This window comes from Mizuhopecten yessoensis, unplaced genomic scaffold (assembly GCF_002113885.1).
Source record: "Mizuhopecten yessoensis strain PY_sf001 unplaced genomic scaffold, ASM211388v2 scaffold213, whole genome shotgun sequence".
NCBI classification, from domain to species: domain Eukaryota; kingdom Metazoa; phylum Mollusca; class Bivalvia; order Pectinida; family Pectinidae; genus Mizuhopecten; species Mizuhopecten yessoensis.
In genome coordinates, this window is record NW_018403434.1 from 1,713,192 (window position 1) to 1,729,038 (window position 15,847).

The 15,847-nt window shown below is 33.7% G+C and overlaps 2 protein-coding genes across 2 annotated transcripts; both read left to right on the plus strand.

Annotated features, from left to right (window-relative positions):
* Window positions 1-1,151: 1,151 nt before the first annotated feature.
* LOC110463963 (mannose-P-dolichol utilization defect 1 protein homolog) lies at window positions 1,152-4,480 on the plus strand. The gene is made up of 5 exons (XM_021518975.1): window positions 1,152-1,409; window positions 2,434-2,499; window positions 2,704-2,836; window positions 3,076-3,280; window positions 3,780-4,480. Exons 1-5 carry the CDS (start codon window positions 1,304-1,306, stop codon window positions 3,996-3,998), a joined length of 729 nt encoding a protein of 242 aa, XP_021374650.1. The 5' UTR covers window positions 1,152-1,303; the 3' UTR covers window positions 3,999-4,480.
* A 1,851-nt stretch (window positions 4,481-6,331) lies between these two features.
* LOC110464042 lies at window positions 6,332-12,735 on the plus strand. The gene is made up of 6 exons (XM_021519096.1): window positions 6,332-6,442; window positions 6,926-7,097; window positions 9,443-9,573; window positions 10,232-10,364; window positions 11,584-11,705; window positions 12,611-12,735. Exons 1-6 carry the CDS (start codon window positions 6,430-6,432, stop codon window positions 12,667-12,669), a joined length of 630 nt encoding a protein of 209 aa, XP_021374771.1. The 5' UTR covers window positions 6,332-6,429; the 3' UTR covers window positions 12,670-12,735.
* Window positions 12,736-15,847: the final 3,112 nt, after the last annotated feature.

A 15,847-nucleotide genomic window follows, 5' to 3' on the forward strand; every position in this document is an offset into this window, starting at 1 on the left:
GTTTCCTCTTACAAAATCCAAGTATAATTTCTTTCTCCATCCCGACCTGCAGGGCGATTGATGATTAATCCCATAACAGCTCAGTATATTTGCAGAGCTAAACCATTAAATAAGCAAGGCTGCTGCAGTAAAAATTCAAAAACGTAGCAATACATCGGCATATATCGAAATTATTTTAAAAACGTAAAATTGAAGAACAGAAAACGCATTAATTTCAAACAAATAACAATGTGTAAGAACGTTTTGTTTATCCTGTATCTACCACTGACATGGGTATTACGTATGTACTATACAATACTACCAGATGTCGCCTGACGGTTTTTCCTCCGACAATTTCAACTGATGTTGTCAGATTTATTTAAGGCTTTTATATCTCACTTTCAAAACATTAAGATGTTTACACTTCTTGTCATGTCCATTATTTCGTCCAAATTATGTAACACATTATCTTTATGTAATATTTGTCACATTTATTTCTCATTCATTTGTCTTTTATAACACAATATAGAACAAAATGAGCCCAGCGTTATATACAGATATGAAGAGTTTAATTAATTATGATGTATTCGTAAACGTTGCACATTCGTATGGTATTCAATGTCATTTCATACGATTTACATAGAACAACAGATAACTCAGTGCATTTATCCTATTTACTACTAATGTGTTGTTATTTATTTACCGTAAGTTTCGTCTAGTTTAAAACGTAAACATAATCCCACTAACCCGAACCTATCCCTGTTACTACAATACTCAGACAAAAACAACTGGACACATGGTGTTATGGACGAATGTTGTAGATGTGTCAGACTGTCTGAGTCAGTTCATTGATACCCGTGTGTCACGTATGAGACGAGTGGGATGGTCACACGGGTGCATCCTGGTACTTCAGCCTCATTAATTTCATTTCATTAACTCTGACAATTAACATAAATTACAAGTGAATTCATTCTTAGAACAACAAAGCATTGCAAGGTTTGCCAAAATTATCGATCACTGTAGATTCCATATTTGACATGCAACGTTTCTGCATAAAGCGTCGTTAAGGGTTTTGATTTACAATCGAATATATGATTAAGCTGACAGTGTCCTTTGTCCCCTGCTCCAGACAGCCTTGTGTGTACCTGGACAACAACAGATAACATTGCAGACTGATAAAGATGCTGTATCCGTACGCCATGATCACCTCATCTGATATGACTGGTATATATATGAGGACCTTCATTGCATCACAGTCACAGTATCTGTTACATACACACTTGACTATTCAACATTGAACAATCGTAGAGCAGAAGTAGGCACTATGAACATCTACAACACTGAGACGACGCTTAAGTCGATGGGCTATGTCGAGACCCCAGAATACTGTTACAGGGAGATTTTACAACGACGACCAACAGCAATGCAAGGTAAGCATGCGTGTTATGACTAAAAGTATCATACACTTTAACTAAAACGAAGAGATGGTATTTGCTCATAACATTTAAAATGTGTACTTTCGATGACCTCGTATATTATCCGATGGTATTCCCATTCCGTAAAGTTCACCTTTCATCCATTTTATTCAGTAAGCCTCACCACGATATATGTCACAGGAAATGTAGCTGGTGCTATTTATGTTCTATGGCAATAGTGTCAGTTACATTGAAATTTAGATGTAAAAGAAAGAGAAATAGAAAGAAAGAGGAACGAATAAAGATGTGTTTATATTTGTATGATGAATATCTTCATTGTTGAAGACACTTAGTTTTATTCGAAATTCACGGTCCACACTATGTTTTGTTGCTATATTTATCTGATATAAAAATATATTGATATCGACACTAATACTTGTACTATGGCCGGAAAAGAGTTGAAATAATACGAAACTTGTAAAGATAAACCAGGCGAGCTCTTATTTAACTTCCGGTGACGAGTTCAACTACGTGGCGTGAATCACGAGATAGTAGCGATAAGTGTCTCAAGTGTGCCCTATGTATTAATATACGTATACAATGTTTACACCGTTTGTCGGATTCCATGTGTAGTAATTTGGCTATAACAAATATTTACAGATGACGATTAGACAGAAATTTTAACTTCTGTACATGTATTACAGGAGGAAAATTGAGCTATGTTATTTTCGCACACATGCACCTCCGCGAAAATTGGATATTCTAAACCATCGCGAATGTTACCCTTTTCACAGTATACAATCAATCATGTGAATAAAAAAAAACCAGATAAAACTACTGGGAAAAAGGGGATTATTTTATTTTTAATAAAATGAGCAGATTAATTAAATGCAATATATGAATTATTGGTAATGATGCAACCGATCCTGATAAATATATGGACTAAACTCTATGCAGTCAACATATATAATGGCATAAATAAAATATTTTAATATAACTATAAACGAACTTAAAACGTATGTATTATATTTAACTACAGGTTCTTGTTGGTTAATCCTGTTCACTAAGGCCCTTGGATATTTCCTCATCGGCAGTGCTACTATAAGTGAGTATACTATACATATACATAAGTTGATTACTTATTGTTAATAAAAGTGAAATTGTCAATTTTTCAAATACAAAAACAATATTCTTTATGATACAGAGTGATCTAATTCATTTGAATAAATATACGCAAAGGTAGTCTAAGTTATTAATATATTGATGATGATGATGATGATGATGATGATGATGATGATTGCTATTTCAGGTCAAGTTCCACAAATATTCAAAATACTTCGGCGACGGAATGCGTCCGGAGTCAGTTTCCTAAGTATGCTACTGATGTTAGAAGCCTCATCCTCAAATGTAGCTTACTCGTTATCAAAGGAATATCCAATCAAGTGAGTGCTTTTATGTTTATTCTGGTATCCTTATTTATATATATTTATCGGCATAAACAAAAGAAAAGGATGTATAAAATATTGTATTTGAACACTGTTGCTGTAACGGGACGTCAGAATGTCTTATGTATCTAGTATACTACAAGCAGCTCTGCCTAGTTTATCAAATAAAATGATAACATAATTTCAACTCTACTAATTTGACTTTATCTGACTTTTTTTTTAATCTTTTCTTTTAGTTCCTGGGGAGAGAATGTGGTGTTCATGCTTCAGAACGTGATCTTGGTGTGTCTTGTTCTGCGTTACAACAAACGCCCCCTGGCGTCACTTTCCTTCATGATTTTCTACCTGGTTATTATGATCCTCCTTATCCTCCCCGTCATTCCCAGTGACTTAATCCTTTTCATCAATATCATCAGTCTACCAGCCACAAGTGCGAGTCGGGTAAGATTGATTTATTTCAGGCAGAAAGTTTAGCAAATAATGAATTGTTCAATTAAAAATCCCTGACAAGACCTGAAGCTTTCTCATATCGGACTTTGTTATAGTATAGTTGGTCTATGTTTAAGCAATACAAACTTTGATAATAAACAAAACAGAATAATAAGACATTCTAAAGTTTCCTTCATGCACCTAGTCGCAGTGTTACGTTACTTTTACAGTATTTAAAATTGTTTTATCCTATATGTCAATAGTACAATATAGTGAAACACTTACAACTTTCAAAGTACCAGTTATGAATAGTAACGCGGTTTGAACAGTATAAGTGTGACATCTCTGAAATAAATGATACTTACATTGTGAAAGTTACAACTATCCTTACGAGAAGAGATTAAATTGGTTCCCATCAGTAGCGTGATATGATATGTGTACATGTTACAGGTATATGATGATTACTGATTTCATCATAACGTTTACTATATTGGTGCTATTTATTTTTCAGGTAATACAGATATACACGAATCACAAAAATAAAAGTTCGGGACAGTTGTCAGCTGCATCAACGTTTTTGTGTGTATTCCATAGTTGTGGTCGGTTAACAACGTCGATAGTGTTGACACAGGACTGGATTATGATTTTGACATTTATACAAGTAATAATACTGAATATCATACTTACAGGCCAGGTTTTATACTACAGACGAAGTTCAAAATCAAAGTAACATTGAAACATATACAGTTTATAATCTATCTCATTAAACCAGAAGAACAATACTCAAGTGTCATTGATAAAATGTTATTAAATTGAATTTCAAATATCCGTCTGATACAAAAAATCTCAGAACGTGTGTGTTTATAATTGATGATTAAAGTCAGTAGAGAGTGAAGTATATGTGTTTTAAAAGAGGTGAGATAATGTGTGAGAGTATACCGTGTGTACTATAAAAACTACTTGGTGTGTTACCATTGTAGTTACCAGAGGTGGTACCAATTCTGAGTGTGTTATAGTGTGTCTTTAAACATATAGTAAAAGCTGTGTAAGTGTTTTCAAAGTACGATATTTAGTGTGTTCCTATAGGTGATTGTGTTTAAGTGTGCATTTAGGGCCTATATTTCGCGTAATGTATCTTAGAATATTTGTACAATTGTCAATTTTATTATTGTTGTGTTTCATAAAGCATTTATGTTTGAAATAAAATATTAATCTAAAGTTTTGCTAGTTTTGTTATTGGATCGGGGTTAAAGGTCGTCATTGCAGCCACGGTCATACGAAGATGGCTGCCGACGGAAATACCACAGAAAAGATAGAGTAGGTACATGTAGGTGGGGAGGAAGAGATAGAAACCACAAGTGGTCTTTTGGAGGAAGCAGATTATGTTTGGTTACACAGGTGCCTCTTAGCAGAAGACAAAGAAAAAGTAACGTCGATTCTGCAGATGAATCCATATTAGTCTCCCCATGCGATCATGCAGTGGGCACCAGCAGGTCTGTTCTGATTTGTCTCGGGATTTCTTCATTTGACAATGACCATTATAATTTTACCAGACGAAAGAACATTCATTCTTCTACTTTTTTGTGCTTTCCTGCTGAAATATTGACTATTATAAAGAACGAAATGTTTCAGATAATCGACCTTATGTATATTGAGCTATTTCTAACAACAGTGTATCGTTTTATATAATAAACATAAACATTAATGTGAAGCTATCAATTGCTAAATGTATATTAAGATATATGTATTCTCTATTATTCATGCTGAAGATTTGGAAAATAACACAAAGAGCATCTTAGCAGTGATATAATTGCATTAAGCAATGTATTCAACATAACGTAACGTTATGTCAAAAGCCTATTAACGACGGTAATCGGTTTCGCAATCAGAAAAGCACGGCATAGTTTAAAAAAGAGCAGCAACTGGGTCATAAAAAACTCTTAATAGTGTTATATGTTTAGCCAATTCTTGCATTCTGAATGTAAACATGATATAAGTTTGTTAACTCCTATACATGATTTGTTCAGCAACATATAATTAGAAAACGAAATTGTTCACAATTAATGTACATGTTTATACATATATGAAATATATTGCCACATAGATGTTAGCATGAAGGATTAAACAACAATGAACAATACCAACACGGTGTACAATCTATGTTATTACGAATATAGTTGATTTGATCAGACACAATCTGCACTAGCGGAAAAGGATGATTGACTATTATCTAGTGCAGATAGACTAAGGAATAATGACCACTAATTAAGTTGTCTTCCTGATAAAGATTATTTGACAAACTGTATGTATTTTTGTTTTTCTGTTTATATTGGCTATTATACTTTTCCAATATTAAATAAAGCATACCAGACATTTAACGATGATAGCACATTCCACCTTCTTTATTTAAAATTGATGTGAATGCCTGTACATTAAAATCATGGTGTCAAGAGCCCATTAAGATGCACTAGATTCGAATACGTCATTTACAGGTGTGATAATTCCACAGACGTAATAGTTAGTACTATATATGCTCTATATTTATAAACGGATATTGCTTTGGTACATGACACGTCGAAACAGATGCCATGATTCCACTGAGTTCAGATCAAATAAGACAACTGTTACATATGTATTTATACATTTGGCTGGCCCGGGTCAGTGACACGACATAAACAGAAGAACATTTGGGCTAGCTGATGTAGCTCTAGTGTTTGTACTCACTGGAAATGTTACCAGTTTTATATAATGTTACAGGTGATTTCGGATGTCCTTAACTACCAGTTCTATATAATGTTACAGGTGATTTCGGATGTCCTTAACTACCAGTTTTATATAATGTTACAGGTGATATCGGATGTCCTTAACTATCAGTTTTATATAATGTTACAGGTGATTTCCGATGTCCTTAACACCAGTGAAGATTATGGCACAAAATACGTTGGCGGGAGCGGAGCGGCCTGCTTTGCATTATCATAATGTCACCCTTTACATGATTGTCTAAACTAGGTTCTATTTTAAAAGCCTTGCGCAATTTACTTGCTATCTAATCTTCAGATAAAATTATCAGAGGGCACAGAATCTTTCCTTTGAACCAGTTACGATAAAGGTCTTGATCAACACTGACTTGAACTATCAGCGAGGAAAGGAAAAATTCAAAAATGGACATACGAGGTATCGTATACTGAATCATTCACATTAAATATTATTTTGTTGGATACGAACACTCTATTTAAATTCAGGCCAACGCATATGAAGTTCACTCTATCATATTTATAAACCCTTAAGTTTTGTTATGTATTTAAATTCCAATCCTGTGATTATGTGCTGGCGCTCTGAGCCATATGTTTTAATAATCGACATCAAAAGTCATAGAACGAAACCACATCCATCAGTTTTATCCTTTATTGTCTGGAACGTTTTGAATTTTATTATATTAAGTTTGGAAATATGTATATCAAAGTGATGCTTTCTTGATTGACTGGTCCCATTGTCAAGCTATGACAAGTCAAATTCCAAGTCATAGCTTGACAAAGGGACCAGTCGGTATTGACACGTTGCCACACGTTAAATACGTATATTGTTTGTGTAGAAAGTAAAGGTTAATATATATGATTAGTATAGCCACGCGGTTCTACTTCATTTGTTTTATGGCAGGTTTAGTCGTGATTGTGTGCCTTCTTCACATCACTTACTCCGCCGATATCCCAAAGTGTTTATCTCAATACAACACCTGTCTGTCTATCTTCGGTCTGAATACTACAGGAACGTTTCCAGTTCCGTCTGAGGAACAGTTGTATACAGCATCTGTCATGGATTTCCTATGTTCGTAAGTTACTCAGTAGCGACTTTGAAACTAGTCGTCAGCATAATTCATTTGTCTTACTCTCTAATGAGTCTCTAATTAAGTATTTTGAACATAAGGCGCTCACGAACACTAAATAAACTGTATCCCTCATCATAAAAACATATATAAAAATAAAACGTGGCTATTGATCTTCCTGTATTGAATTAAAAAACAATATATTAGTATGCGATTTCGAAAACAAGGAGTTAGATCAAAAATGATCATATGAAGTTATAGTAGCATTACTTTATAATTTAAAGTGGTTGGTAGTTTGAGGTGATCTACAGTTCATAATCATTTCCAGCTAGATTAACAATATACAGTATAGTTAAGATTTTGTAATGTCTCACAGTGATGTAGATTACAATGACTGATATAAATGAATTCATATTGATGCATAATAATATTGCATACTAGGATTCGTAGTTAACAGTGTTTTGTAGATTACAATGATTTATAATTCACAGTGATTTGTAGTTTATAATGATTTTTAGTTAACAATGATGTGTAGTTAACAGTGTTTGGTAGTTTACAATGATTTATAGTTTACAGTGATCTGTAGTTAACAGTGTTTTGTAGTTTAAAATGATACAGAGTTTACAGCGATTTGTAGTTAACAGTGCTTTGTAGTTTACAATGATTTATCATTCACAGTGATCTGTAGTTAACAGTGTTTTGTAGTTTACAATGATTTATAATTCACAGCAATTTGTAGTTAACAGTGTTTTAGGTTTACAATGATTTATAATTCACAGTGTTTTGTAGTTAACTATGTTTTGTAGTTTATACTGATTTTTAGTTTACATCGATTTGTAGTTAACAGTGTTTTAAGTTTACAATGAGTTATAATTCACAGTGATCTGTAGTTAACAGTGTTTTGTAGTTTACAATGATTTATAATTCACAGTGATCTGTAGTTAACAGTGTTTTGTAGTTTACAATGATTTATAATTCACAGCAATTTGTAGTTAACAGTGTTTTAGGTTTACAATTATTTATAATTCACAGTGTTTTGTAGTTAACTATGTTTTGTAGTTTATACTGATTTTTAGTTTACATCGATTTGTAGTTAACAGTGTTTTGTAGTTTACAATGATTTATAATTCACAGTGATCTGTAGTTAACAGTGTTTTGTAGTTTACAATGATTTATAATTCACAGCAATTTGTAGTTAACAGTGTTTTAGGTTTACAATGATTTATAATTCACAGTGTTTTGTAGTTAACTATGTTTTGTAGTTTATACTGATTTTTAGTTTACATCGATTTGTAGTTAACAGTGTTTTAAGTTTAAAATGAGTTATAATTCACAGTGATCTGTAGTTAACAGTGTTTTGTAGTTTACAATGATTTATAATTCACAGTGATCTGTAGTTAACAGTGTTTTAAGTTTACAATGATTTATAATTCACAGTGATTTGTAGTTAACAGTGTTTTGTAGTATACAATGCTTTATAATTCACAGCGATCTGTAGTTAACAGTGTTTTGTATATTATAACATTTTTTTAGTTCACAATGATGTGTAGTTAACAGTGTTTGGTAGTTTACAATGATTTATAGTTTAGAGTGTTCTGCAGTAAACAGTGGTTTGTAGTTTAAAATGATACAGAGTTTACAGCGATTTGTAGTTAACAGTGCTTTGTAGTTTACAATGATTTATCATTCACAGTGATCTGTAGTTAACAGTGCTTTGTAGTTTACAATGATTTGTAATTCACAGTGATCTGTAGTTAACAGTGTTTTGTAATTTACAATGATTTATAATTCACAGCAATTTGTAGTTAACAGTGTTTTAGGTTTCCAATGAGTTATAATTCCCAGTGATCTGTAGTTAACAGTGCTTTGTAGTTTACAATGATTTATAATTCACAGTGATCTTTAGTTAATCGTGTTTTGTATTTTATAATGATTTAGAGTTTACAGTGATTTGTACTTTACAGTTTTTTGTATATAACGATGACTTATATTTTACTGTGATTCAGTGACTACGTGGATTCTAAGTAGATCTTTTTAAACTTTATGGTTATTTTAAGTATCTGCTTCGCAGAATTAAAGTATTCAATGTTTGATCATTTGGGCTAAGTCCATATTGACATCACGTTATGATCCAAAGATATAGTAGTTTTCAAATGAATTCCTAATACCGTAATTTCTACCTTCGTTCTGTCCAACGCAATTATTGAAGTGACCTATAGTATAGTGTATTCTTAAAATAAATCACCACTTTAGGATAAAAGGCAATACATGTGCTTTTGATATGATCATTAGTTGATATAAAAAAAATGTGCTTAAGAAGAACTGCTTAGATTCATATTTTTATTTTAAAGTCACATTGACCTGTATGTGGCCTGCTACGATCATATGATCAAATGTTTCGAAATTAACGGCACCGAGCCAGCTATCATGAGCAATGAGCAACTGCACCATGTGATGGAAATAATGTGCCAGCAGAAATCAGGTAAAGTAGTTATTTTATATGTTCCATTTCTAATTTGTTACAAGCTTTTCTAAGTGATATTGGGGTTTATTTGAAAGTAGTGAAAAAGTCTGTACTAGTGAATTGTTTTGAGATCAATTATAAATGTGATTTAGTAATTAAGTGATATGCGCAGCTGTAGTTAATTTTGTAAAAGATCCATTGAAGTATTAACCCCATTTATCTCAACAAAACCTGATTAATACTGCTATCAAATTTGCTGATTTTACCTTTGCAATGTCCTACCAAAATAGGTATAACTCGCCAAAACGTTTGACGCGATATTACTATTAAGACGAGTGATTACATGAAGAGTAGCTCGAATGTCATCTGCAGAACAAATGTACATTCCACTACAATACATTGTACCCCACTAACACGTGCACTTGCACATTTAGTGCTGGCCTACTAAACACATTGTTGTACGTTCTGCTCTTGTGCACCTGGCATAGTATGGTACGACCATCCAAAGTGGTTGCAACCGTTCATCTTTTATGCGTTCAACTACAATGTAAAGTTTACTGTTGAATGTTCTTGAGATTAATGCCTTGCATGAATTTCACGACAGGTACAGCGGCATTTTCATGATAATATGGATAGAAAAATAGGTTCATACACGTGATTGTTTTGTTTTCTGTAGTTTTAGTGAATGGACATCAGTGTTTAGAGCGAATCAACTACACACAAATAGGAAGAAGATGTGCCAACAAGACACAGCAGATAGTAGCCAAGCTGATTGAAGCAGATTTATCCGTTAAAGAAATAACGTGCACGTAAGTATGTTTTATTTCAAAGATTATGTTTTAATCATTATCAAAAGGCTCACGATGCACTTTATGGTATAGTTGATTTAGTGAATTAGAAGAAATGATGAAAATGTACAATTGTATTATGATATTACAAACAATACGATAATTTGTTTAAGGATATATGGAAAAATGCATTACGATGCGATATTAATTTTAGAACCAAAAAAAGTACATAAGATTCCCTGTATAAACGTAGAACTAGTTTAAGATATAATTTTGTTTTAATAACAGTGCATAACGACAATATAACGTTGATTCGTGACAATGGTAACTCTGTATCGTTGAAAAGTGATAATGGTTACTTTGTAGCGTTGATACAGGATAATGGTTACTTTGTAATATTGATACAGGATAATGGTTACTTTGTAATATTGATACAGGATAATGGTTACTTTGTAATATTGATACAGGATAATGGCAACTTTGTAGCGTTGATATAGGATAATGGTTACTTTTAGCGTTGATACAGGATAATTGCTACTTTGTAGCATTGATACAGGATAATGGTTACTTTGTAGCGTTGATACAGGATAATGGTTACTTTGTGACGTTGATAAATAATAATGGTTACTTTGTAACGTTGATAAATGATAATGGTTACTTTGTAACGTCGATACAGGATAATTGCTACTTTGTGACGTTGATACAGGATAATGGTTACTTTGTAGCGTTGATACAGGATAATGGTTACTTTGTAGCGTTGATACAGGAGAATGGCTACTTTGTGACGTTGACACAGGATAATTGCTACTTTGTGACGTTGATACAGGATAATAGTTACATTGTAACATTGATATGTGATGATAGCCATAAGGTGACAAATTGTTTCTAAACATAAAATCTAACATTAACGATTGTCGATCAATTCCGTTTGTCTGCTGACTTTTTACTTTTATCTAACACTTATTTCCTGATTTATTTATTTCTGGTATCCTCTCTGTCCATGTTTATCCTAAACACACGTTTATTGTGAGCTATGGCCACAGATACACGCATCCTGTTATTGTTTCCCCCTTACGCTATATTCCTGTTGATATTATCGCTAACTTCTGTTTCCGATTCACGTTTGTCATAAACACCAGTCGCCGTCTACTATATAACTACCACCCGTTTACCTTTCTCTGAACTACATAAATGCATTATTTACCCGTTTAATATCATCACTTACACCTGTTCCCTGCAGGTCGCTTAAGTTGTCCTCCGAATGTCTTTACACCTCACCTGCTCTGCTGTCCTGTGGTAATGATCTTGTTTCGGCATTAACGACGATAAGCGATGCCTCTGCGAAGATGTTGTGTGATGGAGGTATGTATATGTACATCTTTAAACAAATAATATTCAAGCTAATTAATCAGCACATACATGTATTAGCACAACGATTACATTTTCTGTTGTTTCCCATTTATGTTTCACGATTTTTGTACGTTTGGTATGTCGTATAAACTAGTGGTTTACCTCACTATGCCCAGAACACATTTAACAACACGTTATAAATCCGAATATACCGAGTTAGAACAACGGTAACATAGGCTGCCTTTTAATATCTCTCACTCTTTTATTTGCTGCTTAGTAAAATCACTGTATGCTAATTACATAATTATATATCACATTTGTCAAACACTAATAGTTTGCTAGTTTATGAAGACATATTGCCAGAAATCGGTCAGAAAGATCCCGGATAATCCTTAATTGACAAATAGAAAATCGGTCAGAAAGAACCCGGATAATCCTTAATTGTCAAATAAAAAATCAGTCAGGAAGAACCCCGATAGTCTTTAATTGTTAAAAAGAAAATTTGTCAGGAAGAACCCGGATAATCCCTAATTGTCAAAAAGGAAAACAATTGTCAGAATGAACACGGATAATCCTTAATTGTCAAATAGAAAATCTGTCAGAAAGAACCCGGATAATCCTTAATTGACAAATAAAAACATTGTCAGAAAGAACCCGGTTAATCCTTAATTGTCAATTAGAAAATCTGTCAGAAAGAACCCGGTAAATCCTTAATTGTCCAATAGAACACGGGTCACCAAAGAACAATTGCAACAGAAAACATATGCTGCTATTGCATGATTACCCAAACTTGTTGTCATCCAATACTTTAATTAGTTTGTTTGTTCTTGTAAAACTGATTAAAATACAGTGTAATACATTGAATAAGTTATCAGCGTTGTGTTGTCTTGTGTTATTAAACAATATTCCTTGTTTAGGAACAACGACCGTCTCCCCTATGTCAGTCAGCAAGGAGCCGGCAGTTGTAGTCGGCTAAACAACGTACTTTCTTGCTTCAGTGGTATTGTACATTAACGATATTATGAATAAATCAAATATTAACAATGTAAAGTGTATGTTATTACGTTGATGTTTATCATCGTGTTTCGACGTTTACCATTGACAACACGCCGGGACTGCAGTTATCGCCACCATTATTCTTTATATGACGTCATATTAAGGATCACTGTCCAACTGCAATCTGGTGTGTCGTATAAGTACGGTAGTAACCTCGCCTCTATTTTATTTTGGATTTAACTGTAGAAGAGTAGGACCAGCTAATTGGTTTGGCAGTGGTATGGGGGAACCTTAAATTAAATTAGAACAAAATAACAGCTTTATCGGTAAACAAGAAAACAGTTACTCTTAGAGCAGCAATGATAAAATAATGATAAACATAAAAAGGAACCAAATAAATAACAATGGTCAATAGTCAACATTTCTGTATAGAGCAAAATTTTGCCTAGAATTAGAAATATCGTTTTAATAACAGAAACATCATGTTGACAAATGCTACGAGTCATTGCCAATCATTATCATCACTATATACATGTAGCACCAATTAAAAACATAACAGCAAGTGATGGATTGTCAGCTTTTATTTTAAATCAAAGATAAAATAGTCATAAAATAGAGTTATGAGGTTTAAGGTAAATAATACCACTGTATCACGTATAATCTCTTATAGAAAATCCACTAAGAGTATATTTTACCCTTAGAGTTGTCTCCTTTCTATATAGAAGACTATGCAACAACAAGGAGTTTCTTCTGGATTTATGCAACTGGTCCTGTACATGTCATATAACATATATTCCATTTTCTTTTGTTTTTGTTTTTCTGTTCATTCGCTTTTCAGCCGGAAATGGGACACTCGTTCTGGTGCTGTGAATTTTAAATTCCTAGTCAGTTGGTAAATTACAAGGCTATCTATTGAGTTTGACTCTTCCATTTTTTCTAAATTCTTGTTTCTTTACTTTTTTCAAGCTCTCCAAATTTAAACGAAATAGCATCACAACATATGACTTCATGGAATCTTTCCGTGTTTGATAAGGACTAAACGAAATAGCATCGCAACATCTGACTTAATGGAATCTTTCCGTGTTTGATAAGGACTAAAGCAAACATTTTACGAAAATGATTATGAAAATAGTATACAATGTATTTAGATTCGTTCGTACTGTTGACCTTAATTGCTTTTATGTTTTATCTTTACAAATATACAATCAAATATTTCACGGTGGTGAACTCTCCAATAGCTTGATACAGACTCAGAGACGCCCCTGTATCTCAATCATTCGGGAGATGGAATTAATAATCAGAAGTTCGACTCATGAAGTCGATTGTAAAAAGTGACTTCTGTTACGCATGAAGTAAAAATTGAATTCAAATTCTAGAAATGGAATGAGAACACTTGTAAATGCGAGGAATAATGGATGAAGATTTATTTCCGGCATAAATCATTGAAAAAATAGCTTTTCTTTTTTCTTTCTATCAATGCATAATAAGACGTACATTTCACGTACACCTGTCGCGAACTCACTGCCTTGTGCTCCTTTGCCATAATAAGACGTACATTTCACGTACACCTGTCGCGAACTCACTGCATTGTGCTCCTTTGCCAGGATGATTAGTTTTCTCAGTATGTGCATATGCTACGTGATTAATGAATTACTTTTCCCGTATAACTTATTTTTCATTGACCCAATAAAGTGCCAAAATAATATCACGAGGAACATCGATAATGAAATGAATAGTTAGCGGAATAACGGCTAAATAACGTGTTAAGCAAATTAACCCGGTATCCTGTGAGAGCTACACACTTCTTCGAAACACTATGTGCACTTTTAAAAACAAAAGGAACAAAATTAAATAAAGAGGACAACGTCCATATTAGGTTATTACGTATTAACATCATATAATCCCAGGGGGTTTGAAGTTAATATGGAAGACAAATTCTCCGATCCAATTAATATTGCCGTATTTCTTGTATCTTACCGTCGGGATTTACGTTGTTTTACCTCGAAAGATCCCCTCCGTGGCTATCTGGTGAAATATCCGATGTGACGAAATATTTTCGAAAATAAATTAAAAGTGCGGACTATGCGATATCTGTCAAATCGAAAATCCTATATATTTTCAATTATAAATTAAGATAACAAAATTATACAAATGTTCAAGTTTTATCATTTAAGGTATGCATGAACGTTTGATTCTCTAAAACAGGCACTGTATTATATCGTTTACATTGAGTATTTAGCAGTACTGGGAGTGTCATGACTGTTTACTTCAGAGTTGAGTGTTTAGCAGTACTTGGCGTGGCATGACTGTTACCACAGAATTACGTGTTTAGCAGTACTGGGAGTGGTGTGACTGTTTACATCAGAGTTGAGTGTTTAGCAGTACTGAGAGTGCCATTACTATTTACATCAAAGTTGAGTGTTTAGCAGTACTGGGAGTGTAATTACTGTTTACATAAGAGTTGAGTGTTTAGCAGTACTGGGAGTGTAATTACTGTTTACATCAGAGATGAGTGTTTAGCAGTACTGGGAGAGTCATGACTGTTACCACAGAGTTACGTGTTTAGCAGTACTGGGAGTCTTGTGACTGTTTACATCAGAGTTGAGTGTTTAGCAGTACTGGGAGTGTCATGACTGTTACCACAGAGTTACGTGTTTAGCAGTACTGGGAGTGGTGTGACTGTTTACATCAGAGTTGAGTGTTTACCAGTACTGGGAGTGTCATGACTGTTACCACAGAATTACGTGTTTAGCAGTACTGGGAGTGGTGTGACTGTTTACATCAGGGTTGAGTGTTCAGCAGTACTGGGAGTGTCATTCATGTTTACATCAGGGTTGAGTGTTTAGCAGTACTGGGAGTGGCATTACTGTTTACATCAGAGTTGCGTGTTTAGCAGTACTGGGAGTGTCATTATTGTTTACATCAGAGTTGAGTGTTTAGCAGTACTGAGAGTGTCATTCCTGTTTACATCAGAGTTGAGTGTTTAGCAGTACTTGGAGTGACATGACTGTTTACATCAAAGTTGAGTGTTTAGCAGTACTGGGAGTGGCATTACTGTTTACATCAGAGTTGCGTGTTTAGCAGTACTGGGAGTGTCATTACTGTTTACATCAGAGTTGAGTGTTTAGCAGGACTGGGAGTGACATGACTGTTTACAT

What these genes read in the sequence shown, in the direction of transcription:
- LOC110464042 (XM_021519096.1), top strand. An exon ending in AATGTGCCAGCAGAAATCAG is followed by an intron (nt 9,574 to 10,231) that starts GTAAAGTAGTTA and finishes TGTTTTCTGTAG; the next exon opens with TTTTAGTGAATGGACATCAG. An exon ending in GTTAAAGAAATAACGTGCAC is followed by an intron (nt 10,365 to 11,583) that starts GTAAGTATGTTT and finishes TGTTCCCTGCAG; the next exon opens with GTCGCTTAAGTTGTCCTCCG.
- LOC110463963 (XM_021518975.1), top strand. Translation starts at nt 1,304, where the DNA reads ATGAACATCTACAACACTGAGACGACGCTTAAGTCGATGGGCTATGTC. An exon ending in ACGACCAACAGCAATGCAAG is followed by an intron (nt 1,410 to 2,433) that starts GTAAGCATGCGT and finishes ATTTAACTACAG; the next exon opens with GTTCTTGTTGGTTAATCCTG. An exon ending in CATCGGCAGTGCTACTATAA is followed by an intron (nt 2,500 to 2,703) that starts GTGAGTATACTA and finishes TTGCTATTTCAG; the next exon opens with GTCAAGTTCCACAAATATTC.